At 35.7% G+C, this 18,404-nt stretch overlaps 1 protein-coding gene and 2 long non-coding RNA genes across 3 annotated transcripts; all 3 read right to left on the reverse strand.

The window, feature by feature from the left end:
• Nucleotides 1-3,163: 3,163 nt before the first annotated feature.
• LOC117929381 lies at nt 3,164-3,582 on the reverse strand. The gene is made up of 3 exons (XR_004653749.1): nt 3,543-3,582; nt 3,363-3,442; nt 3,164-3,243 (listed from the first exon to the last, which is right to left on the reverse strand). It is a non-coding gene; the product is annotated as an uncharacterized LOC117929381 (long non-coding RNA).
• Nucleotides 3,583-4,731: 1,149 nt separating this feature from the next.
• Nucleotides 4,732-7,379, reverse strand: LOC117928361 (putative disease resistance RPP13-like protein 1). Its single transcript, XM_034848256.1, has 2 exons — nt 5,009-7,379; nt 4,732-4,853 (listed from the first exon to the last, which is right to left on the reverse strand). Exons 1-2 carry the CDS (start codon nt 7,377-7,379, stop codon nt 4,732-4,734), a joined length of 2,493 nt encoding a protein of 830 aa, XP_034704147.1.
• A 5,776-nt stretch (nt 7,380-13,155) lies between these two features.
• Nucleotides 13,156-14,926, reverse strand: LOC117929334. Its single transcript, XR_004653739.1, has 3 exons — nt 13,881-14,926; nt 13,488-13,593; nt 13,156-13,326 (listed from the first exon to the last, which is right to left on the reverse strand). It is a non-coding gene; the product is annotated as an uncharacterized LOC117929334 (long non-coding RNA).
• Between the last annotated feature and the right edge of the window lie 3,478 nt (nt 14,927-18,404).

Consider the following 18,404-nt stretch of genomic DNA (forward strand, 5'->3'; position numbering starts at 1 on the left):
CGAAGAACAAACCATTAACACACACATAGATTGACTATACATTAATCTCATTTTATTTTTTTATTCAAGCAACAAACCATTAAAACATACATAAATTACCACATGATTCTCATATACTTATTTCATTGATTTTAATTCAAACAAGAGCCTTTAACATCAACACTCAATAATCAGTGATATATCATTCCACATTCCACTTTATTTTTCATTCAAACAAAAGTCATTAACATCAACATGGTCAATTGCATATTCATGTTCACTATCTCATTTTTTATTCTTAAACCTCAAGCCACCAACATTTCAAATAGTTGACTACATATTCATATTTACTATCTCATTTTTTTTATTCAAACCCAAGCATTGACATTCATCCATAACCGCAACAATATGATTTCATTCTTCATATTTTAAAATTCAAACTCAAGCAGTAACATTCTCTCATAGTCGGCAACATGATTTCATTCTTCATTTTTTAAAACTCAAACTTCAAACATCTACACTCTCACATTCGACAACATGATTTCATTCTTTATATTTTAAAATTCAGCAACATTAATACATCCTCTCATAATCGACAACATTCAATCCACATTCATTTGATTTTAAATTTCAAACAAACACAAGCCATTAACATTCTCACACAATTGGACATAATTTCCATAATACATTGACATTTTTAAATTCAACAAACAAAAGTCATTAACACTTCTCACAATCAACCATATTATTATAATCCACTTGATTTTTAAGTTCAAAAAACACAAGCTATTAGAACTAACATGGTTGGCCATATTATTTATAATATATTGACCTTTTTAATTCAAATAAAATCAAAGACCACTTATCTTTTCTCACAACTACACCTCTTATTTATGGATTCAAGTGGTTGTCTCTATCTTCTCACAACTTCAAGTACTAATTCCTTCTTTGAATTCATCACAGCTGCAACCATGAAGAATTGAACACTCTCCCCTCCCTCAAAATTCTCTCAAAGTTTCTCTACTCTCAAAGCTCTCTCTCAAATTTTTCTCTCCAAACTTTTCCTAAAAAAATCCAAGAGCCCTAGAGACATCCTTAAGTTTCCCTTTTATAGTTATCCCCCTAAGTCTTCAAAATTTTGAAGATTTCTAAATTTTCCGATTCACTCAAAATTCCCCCCAAAAAATATTCTCATCCTAGAGACTTCTAAGTTCTCCAATTCACTCAAAATTCCCTCTAAAAAAAATCATATTATGTCATGCACTCAAAAGACAAAATAATAATTAAAAAAACACATGCATCTAGTCCCTCAAAATTAATCATGTACTAAAATATTAAAAAATTAATCATGGAATCGCAAATCAAAAATCAATTATGGACTCAAAATTAAAGTCATATGCAATCATAATCAATATTCAAACATGAACTCAAAATTAAAATCAAGTATACATTTCAAATCAAGATTCAAAAATTAAAATCACTCTTGCACTAAAAATATCAAAAATCAATCTCATGCATTCAAAATATCAAAAATCAATCACACACTCAACATCAAAATCAATCACATACTAAAAATCAAACATGCACTAAAAATATAAAAAATCACTCATGCATTCAGAATAAAAATCAATCACACACAAAATCAAATAACAAGTTAAAGTTCATCTAACCTAAAACCATGCAATAAGAATCAAAATCAAACCTAATGCACTAAAAGGACAAAAACTGAACAAAAAAAAAAAAAGAGACTTATAGAAAACAAACTCCTAAATTAAAACTAGAGCCACTAAAAAATCACACTAGGGATCCATGTAATCCCTCCAAGAAATATCTCTAAAACAGGTCCAAAAACAGTGATAATATGAGTAACAATGAACCACTAATGGAGACACAATAAAAGTTTAGAAATAGATTCTAAGTGTGCACTAAGGGAATATAAGATGAAGGAAGGCAAACACTAGATAATATGTGCCAAGAGGACAAAATGAAGGGTCTATAGACATGTACATCACCCATATACATTTTTGTGAAAAAATTATCTTTATATTCTTATATTAATATGTTGGCAATAAATCTTTGTCTATGTTAGAGCTTTTTTTTGATACAACATGTTATATCAAAGTTTTTTCCGACACATACAACAAGTGGTATTGGAACTAGGTAATGGGTTTAAGTTATAGAAGTAGAATGTTAAAGAAAGAATTGTTAGGTATGTGATATCATGACTCATTGAGAAAATGATAGCTAAAATGAATGATCGAGGATAGGTATGTAAGGCAAACCCAAAGTCCACAAGACAGGTGTTTTACGGGCAAGGATACAAATATAAAAATATAAATTTTATAAATATACATTTATTATTAAATTACATTATAGATTATTTTACAATATTATTATGATAATATGTCTAATTTTAAAATATATTTAATATTAAAATTATGATCCATTTTAATTTAAATGTATTCAATGATATCAAATAAATAATAATATATGTATAATTTTTTTACTATTTATATTTATTATATTTAATAAATATATAGATTATATAAAAAAGACAAAATTATGTTTTTATATTTTTGGTAATAAATTAAATAAAAAATATAAAAATAAAATATTTATAATTTATTTATTTAATAATATAAGAATTGAAAAATCAATGAAATATCAGTAAAATATCCGAAAATATCGATGAAATATCAGTTAAAATACGAAAAAATATAAAATTTGATAAAATATCCAAAAATATCGAGTGATGGATATATCTTTTTGAATTTTGTATCACGGATATTGGATATATTACGGATATATCGGCATATATTCGGGTATTTTAATCCTTGGTTATGGGATCTTCAATCTCCATTGTGATTGTTAAATCACATTATAAGCCTCAGGATAAGTAAAAGAGTCGTAGGATAGGTGTGTTGTGGGATAGTCAAGTCCCATCATGAGCCTTCAAATCCTTAAGCTTTGGAATAAGTGTTAATTAAGGGGTGGTTATGGCATTTGGGCCTAATCAAATTGCTGTGTCAAAGCAGAAGAGAAGGCAGCTGCCTCTGCAACAAGAGCTTGAGGAGTATAATAGAACAAGTCATAAACACTACAGTGCACCAACCTTTACTTGAAGTTGGAAAATAAATAAATCAATAGAAGTATATGATATGTAACTGAGAATAGCATACATATTCATGCTTGTGTACAATAGCAGAAACCAGAAGAATAAGTCCTAATAAGCACTGAACACGTTCATCATTCTTTTCTTCATACCTGAAATAAGAAATTCAGAAAAGGAACCATCAACTTACAAAATGGAGGAACCCATATCGGAGATTCTCAGAAGGAAAAACAAAATAGATAATCATCTAACATTGAGGTAAAAAACATACCATCACCATGTGAATTTGCTGCTTAATGTTCGGAAATTTTGGATTTCATATGTTTCTTTGCTTCTTTGTTTCTTTCCTTCCTGTATGTAGACAGAAATTTCCATTCTTTATTTAGAAATGAACTCAGAATTTTGCCAATGAAAATGGGAGATGCATACTGGGAATAGGCAGTAGGCATACCTTGTTGAAGGAGGGAAAAACACAGCGCAAAGGACAAATGACTCATCAATCGGCTTCCTTGATCTGAAACAAATAAGAACAAAACAGCTTAAGCAGGGCAAGAGATTTTGCACCCTGTTTTAGCCATAAGCCAGTGATGCTGTCAAAAGCCACCTCCTATCCAAGCCTTCAATAAACACATGGAAAATCATATTAACAAGATAATCTGAAACTGGGATTGAGTTGCAAATAGGCATACCTGACTGAGTTTTTTTTCCTCTTTTGTGTACAGGACAGAGAATTCATCTTGGGATGCTGTTAGCATTCCCTTATTTCAAGTCTTGATAGCGTTGCAGGCAGCCCAATGGACCGGAGCTTAGGGCACCTGTAGATGGATATCCTTTCAAGAGAAGAGAGGTTTTTGAGAGCCAGACAGGCCAGGGAATCCAGCTTACTGATAAAAAGTTTGCTCAGAGTTGTAGGAAGAAGACAGTCATCATCTGAAAGAGATGCCAGACTTGGACATACACCGGAAATGTACAGTGATGAAAGAGAAGTGAGCCTGTGGAGGCCCCATTCAGATAATGGCACCTTCAGATTCACACAATCTCTGATTGAGAGCGAGGTAAGGTTGGGAGCCAAACCGCATTCTGGAAATGACTCCAAGCCCTGACAATTCCTGATATTCAGTCCTTGAAGAGATGAAAGGTTCTGCATTTGATGAGGCAGGGACTTCAGGTTCTCACAGTTGTTAATATAAAGGTCTCTGAGATTGGGAGTGGGCAAGCCCCTTTCTGGAAAGGACACAAGACCTTGACAACCATATATATAGAGATACGTGAGGCTGTGGAGGAATCCTGGAAGGATTTTCATGTTTGGATAATTGGAAATGGACAACTGTTCAAGTGCAGTATTGCTGTGCAACATCTGCTCTGAAATTGGTTGAAATTGCCCGCAGTCCCATATCTCAAGCCGCTTAAGGGTGGAGGGTAGCTCGCCTGTTGGAAGGGATGGAAGGGATGAACATTTTCTGATCTCCAAGACTTCAAGACAACAAGAGTTGGTGCTAACCATAGAATTGTGGTGCATCATTCCCTCTGGCAGAGTCTGTAGATTTGCACAATCCTTGATCTTCAGTTGCTTAAGTGAGGCAGGCAGCTCACCTTCTGGAAAGCTAATGAGGCATGGGCAGTGTTCAATCTCCAAATATTCAAGGAAACCTGAGTTGTAATTGTGAGGTAGTAACTTCAGAGTCTTGCATTTCTGCAGCACGAGACTTCTCAGCATCGGTGGCAAGCCCATCTCTGGAAATGACTCCAGTTTGGGGCAACTCTGTAATGACAACTCTTCAAGACATGTGAGACTTTGCAGACCATTAGGCAGCCTCTGCAGGTTAGCACAGTTTTCTATTTTCAAATGTTTGAGATTGCATGGAAGCCTTTGCTCCTCCAAGGATACAAGTCCATGGCACTGCCAGATATCTATACTTTCAAGACCCCGGAGGCATTCTAATCCAAATCTGTTCTCCCACAAAGCCGTCATCTCCCCACATCCTCTTATCACCAGTTTTTGAAGGGCTGCTAACAGCTGGGTAAATCCTTCCCTTAGACAAGTTAATCTGGAAATTCTCTGAATGTTTAGCGTAGTGAGGGAGCTCAGATCAACCCCGTTTCTCAACACAACCTCATTACATTCTACAACGTTTAAGCTACAAACATATGCAAGTCTTGGAAGTGCAGCCTTCAACTTTGGACATTCAAAAATTTCGAGCTCTGCCAGGGAAGGTAGGCAATTGGGCAAGCTTCCAGTCAGTTTGGGACATTCCCTTATTCTAAGCTCTCGAAGGCAAGAAAATAATCCTTCACATTCCTCAACCATATCAGAAAAAGACCAGTCTTCCCATTCTGGCATATCCTCAAACCTTAGAGACTCCAAGCATGGAAAAGGCTGGAAAAGAGAGACCTCCCCAAAAAATTCATCACCTATGGTTTTAACTTTACACATTCCTTGAATGCGCAAGGCTTTGAGTAGAGATAGTCGTCCAAGACACGGTAGCGATGTGCATTTTCCACAATTTTTAAGGGTCAGGGACTCCATTTTTGAGAATGAAGGATTCCCTATCCAGCTTGGGAATTTTGGTCCTCCATAGAACTCAACTGTGAGCTTTTTCAGATTTCTTTGAGGTTGCAGCAACTCGAGCACAAGCATTTCATTCAATTCATTTCGTGAATCATCAAAATCACCACTCCATCCCATTGTTAGTTCTTCAATGTGGCACTTATTCTTTAAACAAGCATCCACTGCATCTCGAGTATTTCTCGCATTATGCAATCCTTGAATGGAAAGTTCTCCTTGAAGATCCAACAAGTGCTTCAATTCTTGTATGCTCGACCCATTACCTTTCCCCACAATAAACTTAGACAATGTTTGCAAATTTGTCAGGCTGCCCATTCGTGGGGGCATCTCTTGTAATTGACTTGTCCCAGCAATATCAAGATGTCGAAGGTTGATTAAATTTCCCATCCCCATAGGCATCTCAGTGAGACTCCAACAATCTCGTAATATTAAGGTTTGTAAATTATACAGATGACCTACTGAATTAGGTAACCTTTTAATTGAAGAGCGACATAGATTGAGATATCGTAGATGACTCAAATTATCAATTGAACTCGGCAGCTCACTCATCTTATAGCCACTTAAAGATAGTACCCGTAAGCATTTCATTTCCATTAAGAGGTCATGTGTCACCTTGGTAGTTATGAATGACAAACTTTTCATAAATGATACACTGATAGGTAAAGCTAGAAAAGTTCGAAGATACTTCCCTTTATCGACAACTTCAAATTTTTTGAAGATCTCATTGGCCTGACGAATGAATGACAAATGGCGAGCCTTTTGAAAAATATTTTCATTATTCTCCAACTTATCCTCCAAATTGAAACATACATTTCCGGCAATAGATTGAGCCAAATCATGGATGAGATCATGCATCATGAATCTCGGCATTATGTCACTTGATTGTTGAAAGAATGACCTTGATAACAACTCTGAGAAGTATTTGGAACCTAAGTCCTCCATTCGCTTCTTCCCTTTTGTTTGCTGCAGAAATCCTTCTCCCATCCATAAAAGGATTAATTCATCCTTTTTGAATTCATATCCCTTGGGAAAAATAGCGCAGTAAGCAAAGCACTGCTTCAGATGAGATGGGAGGTGATGATAGCTCAATTTGAGAGCTGAAAGAACACCACTTTTCTCTTCTGGTAGATCCCATATCTTACTCTTCAATATATCGTCCCATGCCTCATGGTTTAGTTCATTTCGCAAGATGCCTCCCAGGGCCTTTGCGACCAAAGGCAAGCCCCTGCATCTGTTCACCATTTCCTCTCCAATTATTTTCACGTGCGGATGAGCTTCAAAGTTCCTTGCTCCCAATGCATGCTGCGCAAACACAGCCCGACAATCATCATTTGACAGCTCCTGCAGGGGGTAAGGCGAAACCGTTCTGGTAAGTGACGCGACACCCATGTTGCGAGTAGTGATGATAACCTTACTGCCGGGTCCCCCTGCTCGTAAAGGGGTGCACAACCTATCCCATTTGTCATAGTTCTCGTTCCAGACATCATCTAGAACAAGCAGAAACTTCTTTCCAGACAATTTCTCTTTCAGCTTGACTTGAAGCAAATTTAGATCATTGATCTCACGGGCATAAGAAGCAATTGACTGTAGAAGCGTTTTTGTTATCCTCAAAACATCAAAATCATCAGAAACACAAACCCAAGCCCTCAGATCAAAATGATTCTTCACTCTGTCGTCGTGGTAGGCAAGCTGGGCAAGGGTAGTTTTGCCGACACCTCCCATGCCGACTATAGGAATCACGCAGACTTCATTATCATGAACCAATTCATCCCTCAGCAACACTTCAAGTATCGCCTCTTTATCAGTTTCCCTGCCATAAACACGAGACTCAACCACCAGACAAGTTGTTTCAGGGACTCTTTTTCTCTTCCTGTTGGACCTCCCTTCAACATTCTCTCTCAAATCCAGGTCACCCTTTTGGGTAGAAATCTCATGTAATCTTGCAGTGATCTCCTCTATCTTAGACCCCATATTGAGATTATACACCAAAGCATTTGGATTGAAACGAGAAGACAAGGAGGAGATGAGGCTGCGTACCGTACTAGTACTTGGCTGAGGATCATCTGTGATCAGCTTGCGCCGTAAAGCTTCGGTGGCGAAGTCGTCCAAGATGTCCTCAACATCATAGGCCAAGTCTCTGAGCTCGGCTAACCATATCTGCACGAACCGATTAGTCATCTGCTTCTCCTCAGCATCATGAAGCACTGCATGGATTTTCAGCAGTATTCCCTCCCACTTCTTGAGCTCGGCGTGGACTTGTTCTTCGCGGGCGAACTTCCGGAGGTCGGGGCAGGCCAACATGTCGACCAGCTTCTGAATGGAAGCAGATAGAAAAGCCTCTCCAACAAAAGCCATGGTTAGTTACTTTGCAGAAATCAGTCCCAAATCGTACAACAGAACCCGAAGAAATGGTTTATGTTGTGCTAACTAATGGTCGTAGAAATTTTGAATATGGTTCCCAGGGATTCTGGAGCGTTCAACGGTGAGGGGCCCCTGAGTTGGAAATTTTTCATGGGCTTCTCATTGAAGTAAATCCTCACAAAATGACAACTGTGTTGACTGCTTTGATTACCAGTTTCCATCAGCCTCCTTCAGACGAGACCTCTTCCTCCCTCATGTGTTAGGTATGAACTTTTTCCGCTGGTGCATAAGATTCTTCGATTATTATCAAATGGTAATTAAGAAAATTTCTTAAAATTTTTATCTAAAATCCAACTTTCAAATAAAAAACTTTGAAATATTAAAAGGGAAAAAAAAAGCTTCTAATCTTTAAAAAAAAAAAAAAAAAGACTTTCAAACATCATGAAAATTAATTTGAATCTTCTAACATAAGTACAACAAACACAAATATAATCTATGGGACAAATATGGGTGAACCATTGAGCTTACAAGCGTGATGACATAATGACAGGATTAAACTTACATTTTATTCATAAAATTGGTGTCTATAAGATTTGTTGCGGTCAACTTTCTAGGACAAGGAGTCAAGTCAATGGAAGAAAAGGTCAAGGAGCCAAGTCAATGGAAGAAAATTGTGTTAGAGGATTTCTAATTAAGTGAATGGTTGGGGTCGTTGAATGTATGAAAGAGAATTTGACGTGAGGGTCACGGGTGAAGAAAACATTGTTCTTCCATTTTTAGAAAAGGTGGCCACATTTGAATTGGTTTCCGTGTACTGACTTATACTATTTTTATATTTATTGAAAAGACATCATCAATAAAGTAATATAAAATATATATTTTTTGGTTTTATTATTTATATTTTAATCTTATTTATTTGTATTTTTGTACCTAAATTTTATTCGTTTGTATTATTGTTCAACAATTTAGAGTTCTTCGTTCATATTGAATGATATAAATCTTTTATTTGATGGGTACCACTATGATCTTTTATTTGATGGGTACCACTATGATACTTTAGAGTTTTCCTTTGATTTTATGGGTTTGAATATAAGAAAATCAGCATCAATCAATGATAGTTACCGAAGAAAAATTAAACAGTAAAGATAGGCTTTTCACCATATAAACAAATTGACTCCTAAACTATCGGTTGATAGTTTGAAAAATAGAGTTGAGTAAGTAGAAGTACACTTTTATATGATATTTTGTGAATTTTTTAGGTTCTAATTTTAGTGAAAATAAAAAGAATGCTAGTAAATTTAAGAAAAAAAACCTTTTTATATTTTGATAGCTGAGACTCATCAATAAACTTATGATTTGTGGTTTTTTTTATATTGAAGCTACCCTAGTTTTTGTCATGAATAAGAATTTGAAATTTTGATAAGTTTGTGGTAAAATTCAATTCAAATATTCCTTTAATGTATGTGTTTAGTTAGAATAGGAATTTGTTTTTATTAAGATTTTTAGTTTAAACTTTTATTTTGGACATTATTTAAATGTTAGATAAAATTAATTATTGTTTGACATTTTAAAGAATTTTTGAAGTTGTTTGGATGATAGCATAGTGGTTGGTATGTTAATTAATTTTTTCTTTTTTTTTTTTTTTAAAAAAAAAGTGGAGTTTTGGGGATTATATGATGTTTTACTATTCTGAACAAAAATTTGGTCATTGATAACCTTAAATTACAAAGTGATTGTTTGAGTCATTTGCACTTTGAGTTTTTAGGCTTTAGGTGTGAAATAACTGTGACACCTTTGAAATGGGTCTTAGGGCATGACATCAAACCCACAAACCACGGGCTAACTTTTCTTCCCTTATTTTCAACTTAACATTTTTTAGTTTTGGTTTAACTTTTGTAAGTTATCTTTTTCCTCTATGAACAACCTTTATGACCTTAGAAACTTTTTGCTATAAAAATCATGGAACAAAACAATAATTATTTCACACAATTGTAATTCTCTGTTTTTATAATATTAAAGAACTTTCCAATATCACAAAATCCTATACTACAAAAACACAAATCCCAAATCCCTTAATTGTAACACCATAACTCAACTCCTTCCTTCTTGCTCCCCTCTAACTTGATATTAAAAAAAAAAAAAAAGATTTGAAATAAAAAAGGTGAGGTACAACTCAGCATAAAAGGGTTCAATTAAATAGAAGAGTTTGAAAAACTATAAATTACATGGTTATACTCAAACATGAACAATTATATTAACACCCATCAACAAATACAACATCATATACCTTAATTTCTTGATAAGTTTCATTTCAAAACCTATAACATTAACAAGTGAAAAGTATGTTGCAACTCTCATCTAAGGACATGTGTCCATACCCTTCATTTATCCACCAAAGCCTTAAACCTAGATATTAATATCGGTCTACATATTTTGATATATTACAATAGTCTTGATAGCCTGCAATTGTTTTTAGCCCAAACTAAGTTGAATGAGAATCTTGCAGACTATAATTTACAAGGGGAGAAATTAAAAAATCAATTTGGTGGGTCTATTGGTAGTACAAGTGTTAAGACAACCAAGATTTATGATACAAGTGTTGGTCTTAAAAGATTTTATAAGCTTGACTTCTCATTACAGGGAATACTTTCAAACCACCCAAGTTTGAAAAGGCCAAACTAGAAGAGACATCTGCTATGGTTGAATTTTGAATGTGATGCCTAAGGACAATAATCAAGAATAATAATCCTATCAAACCAGAGCCGGCAGTATGGCCAGAAGCTGTTGGAATAGCTCTAGGAGAGAAGCTGTTAGATTTTAGGTAAAGTAAGTCTCAAGGGAAAAGATTGTGTTAATCACATAAATTTGTGACAAAGACCTGTGATTTTATGTTGATGGGATTTTTGTACATGGTTCCTATGCATATTTGATGCTTTGAGTCTTTTAAGTAAATATTTGAGAAATGATATCAAGTGCTAAATTAATTTGAGGGTCTGTTTGGTAGGGGACATGAAAATTCTTTTATGATTTTTTGAGAATATAAGAAATGAAAATGGTGAAAGCATGCTGATAACATGCATTCCAATGTACAGCTGCTGAATATAGGTCCATTTTAGAAAATGTATGGAATTTAGGATGACATGTAATTCACTCCTTGGTAACAATCAAGGGGTGGTTATGGCATTTGGGCCTAATCAAATTGCCGTGTCAAAGCAGAAGAGAAGGCAGCCGCTCTACAACAACAGCTTGAGGAGTATAATAGAACAAGTCATAAACACTATAGTGACTAAGGATAGCATACATATTCATGCTTGTGTACAATAGCAGAAACCAGAAAAACCTAAAATGAAGATAGATGTATGTAAAACCTAAAATATGACCAACATAAGTAACAAATTAATTCCTTATATTTAAATTAAACCTAAAGTATTGCAAGTTTTAGCATGATGGTAAGGGGTTCCATTCTTACCAACTAATGACCCTCATGCTCGATATCCAGAAGTTTAGAGATATTAGGGATGATAAAAAATAAATAAATAAATAAATGAAAAGAAGAAGAAGAAGAAGCTGGGTCAGATGGTCTCGCAGAGATCCAATCGAAATTGAATGAGAAGAAGAATGATAATTGAGACCGAGGTCAAGAGAATTGAATAAACCTAAACCGGTATTTATAATAGAAAGAAAAAAGATAAAATTATGAGTATAAAATTAAATTAAATTATATTTTAACAATAATTAATTTAATTAATTGAATGATAAAATTCAAGATAATGGTCAAAATATTATTTTAATCAATATAAGATGATAAATATAATTTATATTTTTATAAATATTATAATTATGAGTAATATATCAATAATAATTATAATTATTTTTATGTATTGAATTTAATAAATAAAATTAATTAATTTTACAATACATATATTAATAATAATTTTATTATTGAAATATATTATTAGTTTAAATATTATTAAAAATACGAAAACATGTAGCATAAAAATATTTTTTTCTTTAAAATTAATTTTTTGAAACCATCTCTTTAGAGATAAATTTTGCATATAATTTCTTTTTTAAAATAAAAAGAAATTTTTTCTTGAAGAAACGATTTCTGCTTTGATTTTTTTAAAGAACATTTAAAAATGGTCTCTTCAAAAGATGATTTTTGCCTAAATATATGAATTTTCAGAAATCGTCTTTATAAGAGCCGATTTTTGCTTCAAATCAAATTATATGATAAACTCTTTTTCCTAATCAGCAAAAACTATTAAAGATTCAGAAATATTTTCTTCACTACAATAGTTTACAAATTATTTTTTAAAATTGCGTACACTTATCAAAAACCGTTTCCACAGCAAATTAGTATGCAAAGTGAATGTGAGTTGTGAATATGCTTACAAGATGTCACATAATGTGAGGACATGATTGAAGGGGTTAGTGCTTCCACTTCTTTTCAGCGACTCCTTCAATCTCAACTTGTTATCACTCGAATAATCCTTTATCCATCCATCCTCAAGTAGATTTCTATAGTTGAGAATGGAAATCCTCCATTCGACTTTGAAAATTATTATTCCATCATAAAGTAGTAAAAATACAACTGTAAGATTCAAATGAAGATCAAGATAGCCCATTCCATTCCTTTGATTTTCAGGATCTCTATCATCTCATAAACTCCATTCCATCATCCTTTAAATCATCGGCTTTTCCATATCCAAATATTTTCCTGAGGATTCATCAACAAATGTTTCAATTTTATAATTCAAGAGCATTAATAAGATTGAGATGTCAAGGTTGACTAGGCTTCCAATCTCTTTCGAGAGCAAGCAATAACTCACATGAAAGTTGCTCTTCCACTCAGAATAAATGTTTTTCAAATGTTCTTGAAATTCTTATTCTTGTTGCACCATTTCTTCCTAATTATTTGAATTTTTCATTGAAAAAAAAAAAGGTGGACTCTAACACATTTCTTATGTAGCATAGGTGCTATATTGGATTTGAGTTGAATTTTTAATAAATATATAATTAAATGGTCGCTTCTATTATAATGAAAATTTTGTAATATTAGTATTAGTAAATTATAACAGACCCATCGATGTAAATGCAGTAGTAGCTTTGTGGAAGCATCTGCAAGCAGAGTGGCTTGGACAAAATGAAAGAGAAGCACATAGCCAAGTATTTTTTGAACTATTTGATAAGACCCACAACTCCTCTTTAAGGTATTCCAATGACTAGGGAGCCGATGAGGCTCTTCTATCCGGTATGAGGCTTTGGAACTGAGGAGACCAACACTAATAGATGCACCAAAGGCTACCTGCAGATTATGGTTTTGTGGCATTGAGTGGGAGAGAAGAAATAATAGGGAGCAGTTAGAAGCCAATAGATGTAATCGTGTTCAACAAGCTTATAGCACTGACCAGGTCCACATGCTAAAGCTTCAAAAGCAATATATATATACCTATAGTTTTTTCTTACCTTAGCACTGGAACTCCAAAATTGCAACAAGATCTATTGAGCTTCTAGAAGGAGCAAGACCATGTTGTAGCCCCCCTCCTGGAGAATGTGTCCAAACATGAATGCCCTGAAATTTTGGAAAAAATCTTATTGTAAGCCAATGACGAACTATAAATGGACTCATCTTACTAAATGAAAACAAATGTTTATAAGGATCCAATCAATAAAGGCAATATGTTCTTAATTACTCTATACAGAAGAGTCTAAAGCAAATAGATGATTCATAGTGTATACGTGAATCCCAAAAGGAATAGAAAAAGAAAAAGATAAAAAGATAACCATCAAAGGAAGAGAATGCATTGGACTGTCGTATTTCATCAAGGAAACTCATGACAAAAACCCCTTTGTTCTTACATGTTATAGAAGCCTCTTTCCCTCAAGAATTTCTTCTTTTTCTTTTTTCTCCATCTATTCTAGACTAAAAGCTTAAAATCACTGCCATCCACGTAGTGCTTTGCCTCTGAGCAACAACTCTTCTGTGACAACCTGATAACAACTCCTCATCCACAACACCCTAGATTGCCATTAACCTGCAGCCACCAAAAAATGCATCACCAACTAATCTACTGTTTTTTCCACCTATTTAATCATCTAATAGAAGCAATTTGGGAGGGGTCTTTCCTCTGTTCACCTTATTATCAGTAACAATAACTCTATTTGAATGGGCTTTCCCCATGAGAATTGATACCTTACTTGACACCCTACTATCTTATGCTTCCTTCAAAGAAAAGCTCTCTCCGGCTCCACTCTGCATCTCATGACAAATTTCATTGGGTATGGATAGGATTCAATTTAGGATCCTATCACTGTACAAAACATCCGGCCGAAATCTAAGCTTGTTCTTATCACCCCAATCATGTGTGTTGTAGGTTTATCAAATTTTTTTACAACCATTTCCAATGCCTTTCTGCAAACTCACCAAATAACCTTTACCTCATTTTCCTCCAATACTTCCTTCTAACCATCTTCCTCCACAATGGGTTCCCACTGCAGATCTCTAAATCTATTTGCCTAATAAGGCCTTATTTAATGACCCCAACCTTCTCGTACCTGAACCCACTATGGTGAGAAAATCATCCACGATTCTAAGTCTTAACTTATATCCCATTCTTTGCCACGTGAAATCCCTTCACAACCACTCTACAATTATTCCAATCATTCCCAAACCCAGAGAAAGTTAAGGTCGAATTGATTAACAGGAAGCCTTCAGGAAAACCTTTATCATGACATTCATTGATCATTTTTGTCTGACCAAAGGCGAACTCTGCAGCATAGAGGAAATGCCATGCACACGATTAAGTCTAGACACCAAAATAAGTACGAATAAAAAAACATCACAATTAAAAACTTTTCTACTTTGTAATACAATTACATTTACAACCTTAAACATCGCCATGCAATTCTTGCTGTGCTAGGATATTTGTTAAGCACATCATGCATGCAACAACAATGATATGGTCAAAAAGGGGAAGATTGTTGGTCAAAGAGGAAATTACTTCGTGTTTATTAAGTGTAATATACGTTTTATTTTAAAAACTTTCAAACACATCCTTCTTTCTCTTTTGAAGTTGTTTGGATGATAGCATAGTGGTTAGAAAGGAAATTTTCGTTAATATATAACAACTAACACTGTTGTTGAACCATTGATATAACCGTTGTTTTTTTTGTGAGTAGGCAGACATACCTGCATGAAACAAAGGAAGGAAGAAATGTATCTGCTTCTATTTTTGTGCAGGTATCTGCTTCTATTTTTGTGCAAGTATCTACTTCTATTTTTGAGCAAGGAAAACATAATTTAGTTCCAACTCATATAGCCAACGAAATAGCAGAACAGGGGATTTACGTAGTTTTGAATCAATATCCTTCTTTCTTCTTTAGACATTTTGTTTAGAATAGGAAATTTCCTTTGGAAAATAATGACCTAAGCTTAGGACATTTCAGCTGAACAACACTGCAGGAGAATTTCAATGGTATCAAAGGTAAAAATTTATGCTTCAACTTTTCAAGTATCAAATTAGAAACTCATATCAATTCCATAAGAGTTGTCTTTTGTGAATGAGATGGTCTTTGTTTCCATTTTGTGATATAAAAATAAAATTCAAAAGAAATGTGTTCAAACATGAAAAACTATCCCTAATTGGAGATGTGTGTTGATGCAAGGTCAACTGGAGTCAGACCCTCCTTATGTTGTGCCTCTCAAAGTTTTTACCTAGCATTGGGGGACTGAGTGAGCTTCTTTCCTGCACAAAGGATGTTCAGACAGGTGGTCCGGACACGCCCCTTTGAAGCTTAAGTTAGATAAAGATAGGTAAGGCTCTTTGAATGAGAGAATGTCTGGGCTAATTTAAGCGCGCATACTTTGTTTATGCTTAAGGAGGGTTTTTATAGTGCCCAAGAGGAGGTCACTATAGTGCTGACTAAGAACTTTGACTTTCTTGTAATGATGACAATTCTGCAAGTGGTAGGGCAATCATTATAACTCTAGGCGACTGATAGGTGCTGTTAGAAGATATGGTATAATGTCTAATCATATAGTTACCCATCCCTTCAACCTGTTGGAGGTGTGGGGTTGTATGCAGTAATTAGTTGACATCAACCTGATGGTTGAGGTATGTCTCATTAGTCACTCCTCTGCTATATATGAATGATCACGTAGGTCAATGGACCTTAAAGGCTGACTGGATGGTTTCGTCCGCTTAGGAAGTCCGGTTGTGCTTGATGTCTGGCCTTAGGGTTCGGATGGAAAACTTCGGACACTGCGATCGCTATTTGGTCAGTATTAAGGGAGGGTGACACGTAGAGAAGAGTCCCTACAATGCCCTCTTTAAATCCGTGCACCTATGTCCGAACAGAAGTGGACGGGTTAGGTGTCTCTTCAAATCATTCCAACGCCTTTGGGACACGTGTCACTTGGGGGATTAAATGTGGGTCGCTTTTACTTAAGCCACCTGTCAGGCAGCATGTTGCTTAGGGGTGTGTTTCTAGATGACCTGTCTTTTGGGATCCCTAGGGTTTTGGTCTCCTATAAATAGGGGACTCCAAACCCTTTGGGTTACTTTTTTGAATATCTTTATTTTTGGAGCTCTTCTTCTTCTTCCAGTTTTTTGTATTTTTGCTTTTGCAACTTCGGTCGTTGTTTTTCCTCTGTTGCGTCATTATTGTTTCTAGACTTGCTTCAGGTGGGCCTTATTTTTGTTAGCGGACGCCTCTTTTGGACTTTGGTAAGTTTGCTCTCCTTTCGCATTGGTTGCTTACTATTTATTTGCTTGCTGTTGGGGCCGTTTTTGGAGTTTGTGACTTTCTGGATGCCAAGTGTACGCTGCAAGGTCCAAAATGTAGGGCTTTAGTGTTTTCTTGGAGAAGGTAGTTGTTGTTGGGGGGAAAGACCGATAGTATTTGCTAGAGTGAGGGTTTTTTGCGTCTTTCTATTTCTGCTTCTTTTTTGTTGGTCCCTTAAAGAGTACACCCAAGCATTTTGTTTTGCAGTTGTTTTGGTGATACCAGAGGGGGGAGGGGGGTATTTGGTTAGGGCTTGCTTTGCAAGCTAGGCTAGGTAACTTGCCAAAGTGTGGGCTTTAGACCCGCATAGGTTGCTTGTTGTACATTTGAGGCATTGCCTATTGGCAGAAGGGTCGGGTGACTGTTCTCTAACTATCGGCGTTGTGTCGTGCAGGTCTTACGTGACCCAAAGCCTCTCAATATGTCAGTAAGATGAGGCATTGCTTCCACCAATTCGGTTGGTAGAGGCCAAAAAGGTGGCCGAAAGGGTGCAGGTGCCAGACATACTTGGACGAAGCACCCAATCGAATTTTTGTTTGAACGGGAGTTCCGGGAACGCTTTCGCATCCTAAACGGTGTCTTCATACTCTTAGTAGATGACAAACCTACACCTATTGAGAAGCAATCTCACAATGCCATCTATTTCAACAAGGAGCAGTTCAATGTCGGGCTCCGTTTTTCTTGTCTTCTCTCTTCAAGTAGTTATTTATTATACTAAGATCCTTCCAGTCTTCATTCAACCAAATGTTGTTAGGGTGTAACATCTTAGACATGTTTTTTCACCTAGACCTCTTCTTGTTAGAGGTCCTTTTTGTTTATACAATCAAGATGAGCCAGAAATGAATATTCAACCTGTCTACTCATATTCCCTCTTTCCAGTTGTTGACAGGGCTTCCAGATTCCAACAAGGGCAGGGCCAGGGGACACGTCCTTGTTTCTGGTCCCTGGGCTGGCCTATATGAGGGTCTTAACCGAGAGTTTCACTCTTGCCACTCATTGTAGATTTCGAGTAGAATACGTTGCAACTGTCTTTGTGTGTCCCTTATAGCTTATTGGTTGTAAGCTTGTTACTAATGTTTTTATTTGCGTGGTGCAGGCAAGGAGAGGAGAGGTTGGCTCGTGGAATGGGTGGAGAAGACCTCCTTTGACCGTCTCAACAAACTATTCGAGATAACTTCAAACGAGCAGAACCATCAAATCCTTTTGATGGATCGAAATCTGTTGGTTGTGGTCCAGGAGCCTAATTCATATGTCCTGCCCATCCTTTCTCGTCCGACCCCTAAGGTCCTAGTGCTCGTCGAGCACCACGTATTGAAAGACCTCTCTTTTTACGAGGTCGCACGTGCGCAGGACACAAAGGCACACCAAGACCGGCTAGACTAGAGAGAGAAGAAGCATTAGGAGGGGACGCTAAGGCAAGCCCTAAGCGAAAACCGTCTGGCTTCCAATTCTAATGTCTACCCTCCGGCCAAGAAGAAGATATTTGCCATTCAACCTACTAAGAAGGCGCCAGCTCCGTTGCCCACATTTCCATCTCCTTCAGCTTTTTCTATAACTTCATCTTCCCTTGTGGCCAACATTGAACCAGACTTATCAACT

The sequence above is a fragment of the Vitis riparia genome, chromosome 13, assembly GCF_004353265.1.
Source record: "Vitis riparia cultivar Riparia Gloire de Montpellier isolate 1030 chromosome 13, EGFV_Vit.rip_1.0, whole genome shotgun sequence".
Classification (NCBI taxonomy): Eukaryota; Viridiplantae; Streptophyta; class Magnoliopsida; order Vitales; family Vitaceae; genus Vitis; species Vitis riparia.

Bases quoted from the DNA above. Each gene is read 5' to 3' on its own strand.
- LOC117928361 (XM_034848256.1), bottom strand. From the start codon at position 7,379: ATGGGAGGTGTCGGCAAAACTACCCTTGCCCAGCTTGCCTACCACGAC. The intron at 4,854-5,008 runs GTATAGATATCT...TTGTCATTACAG, and splicing joins ATGCCTCCGGGGTCTTGAAA to AGTTGCCCCAAACTGGAGTC.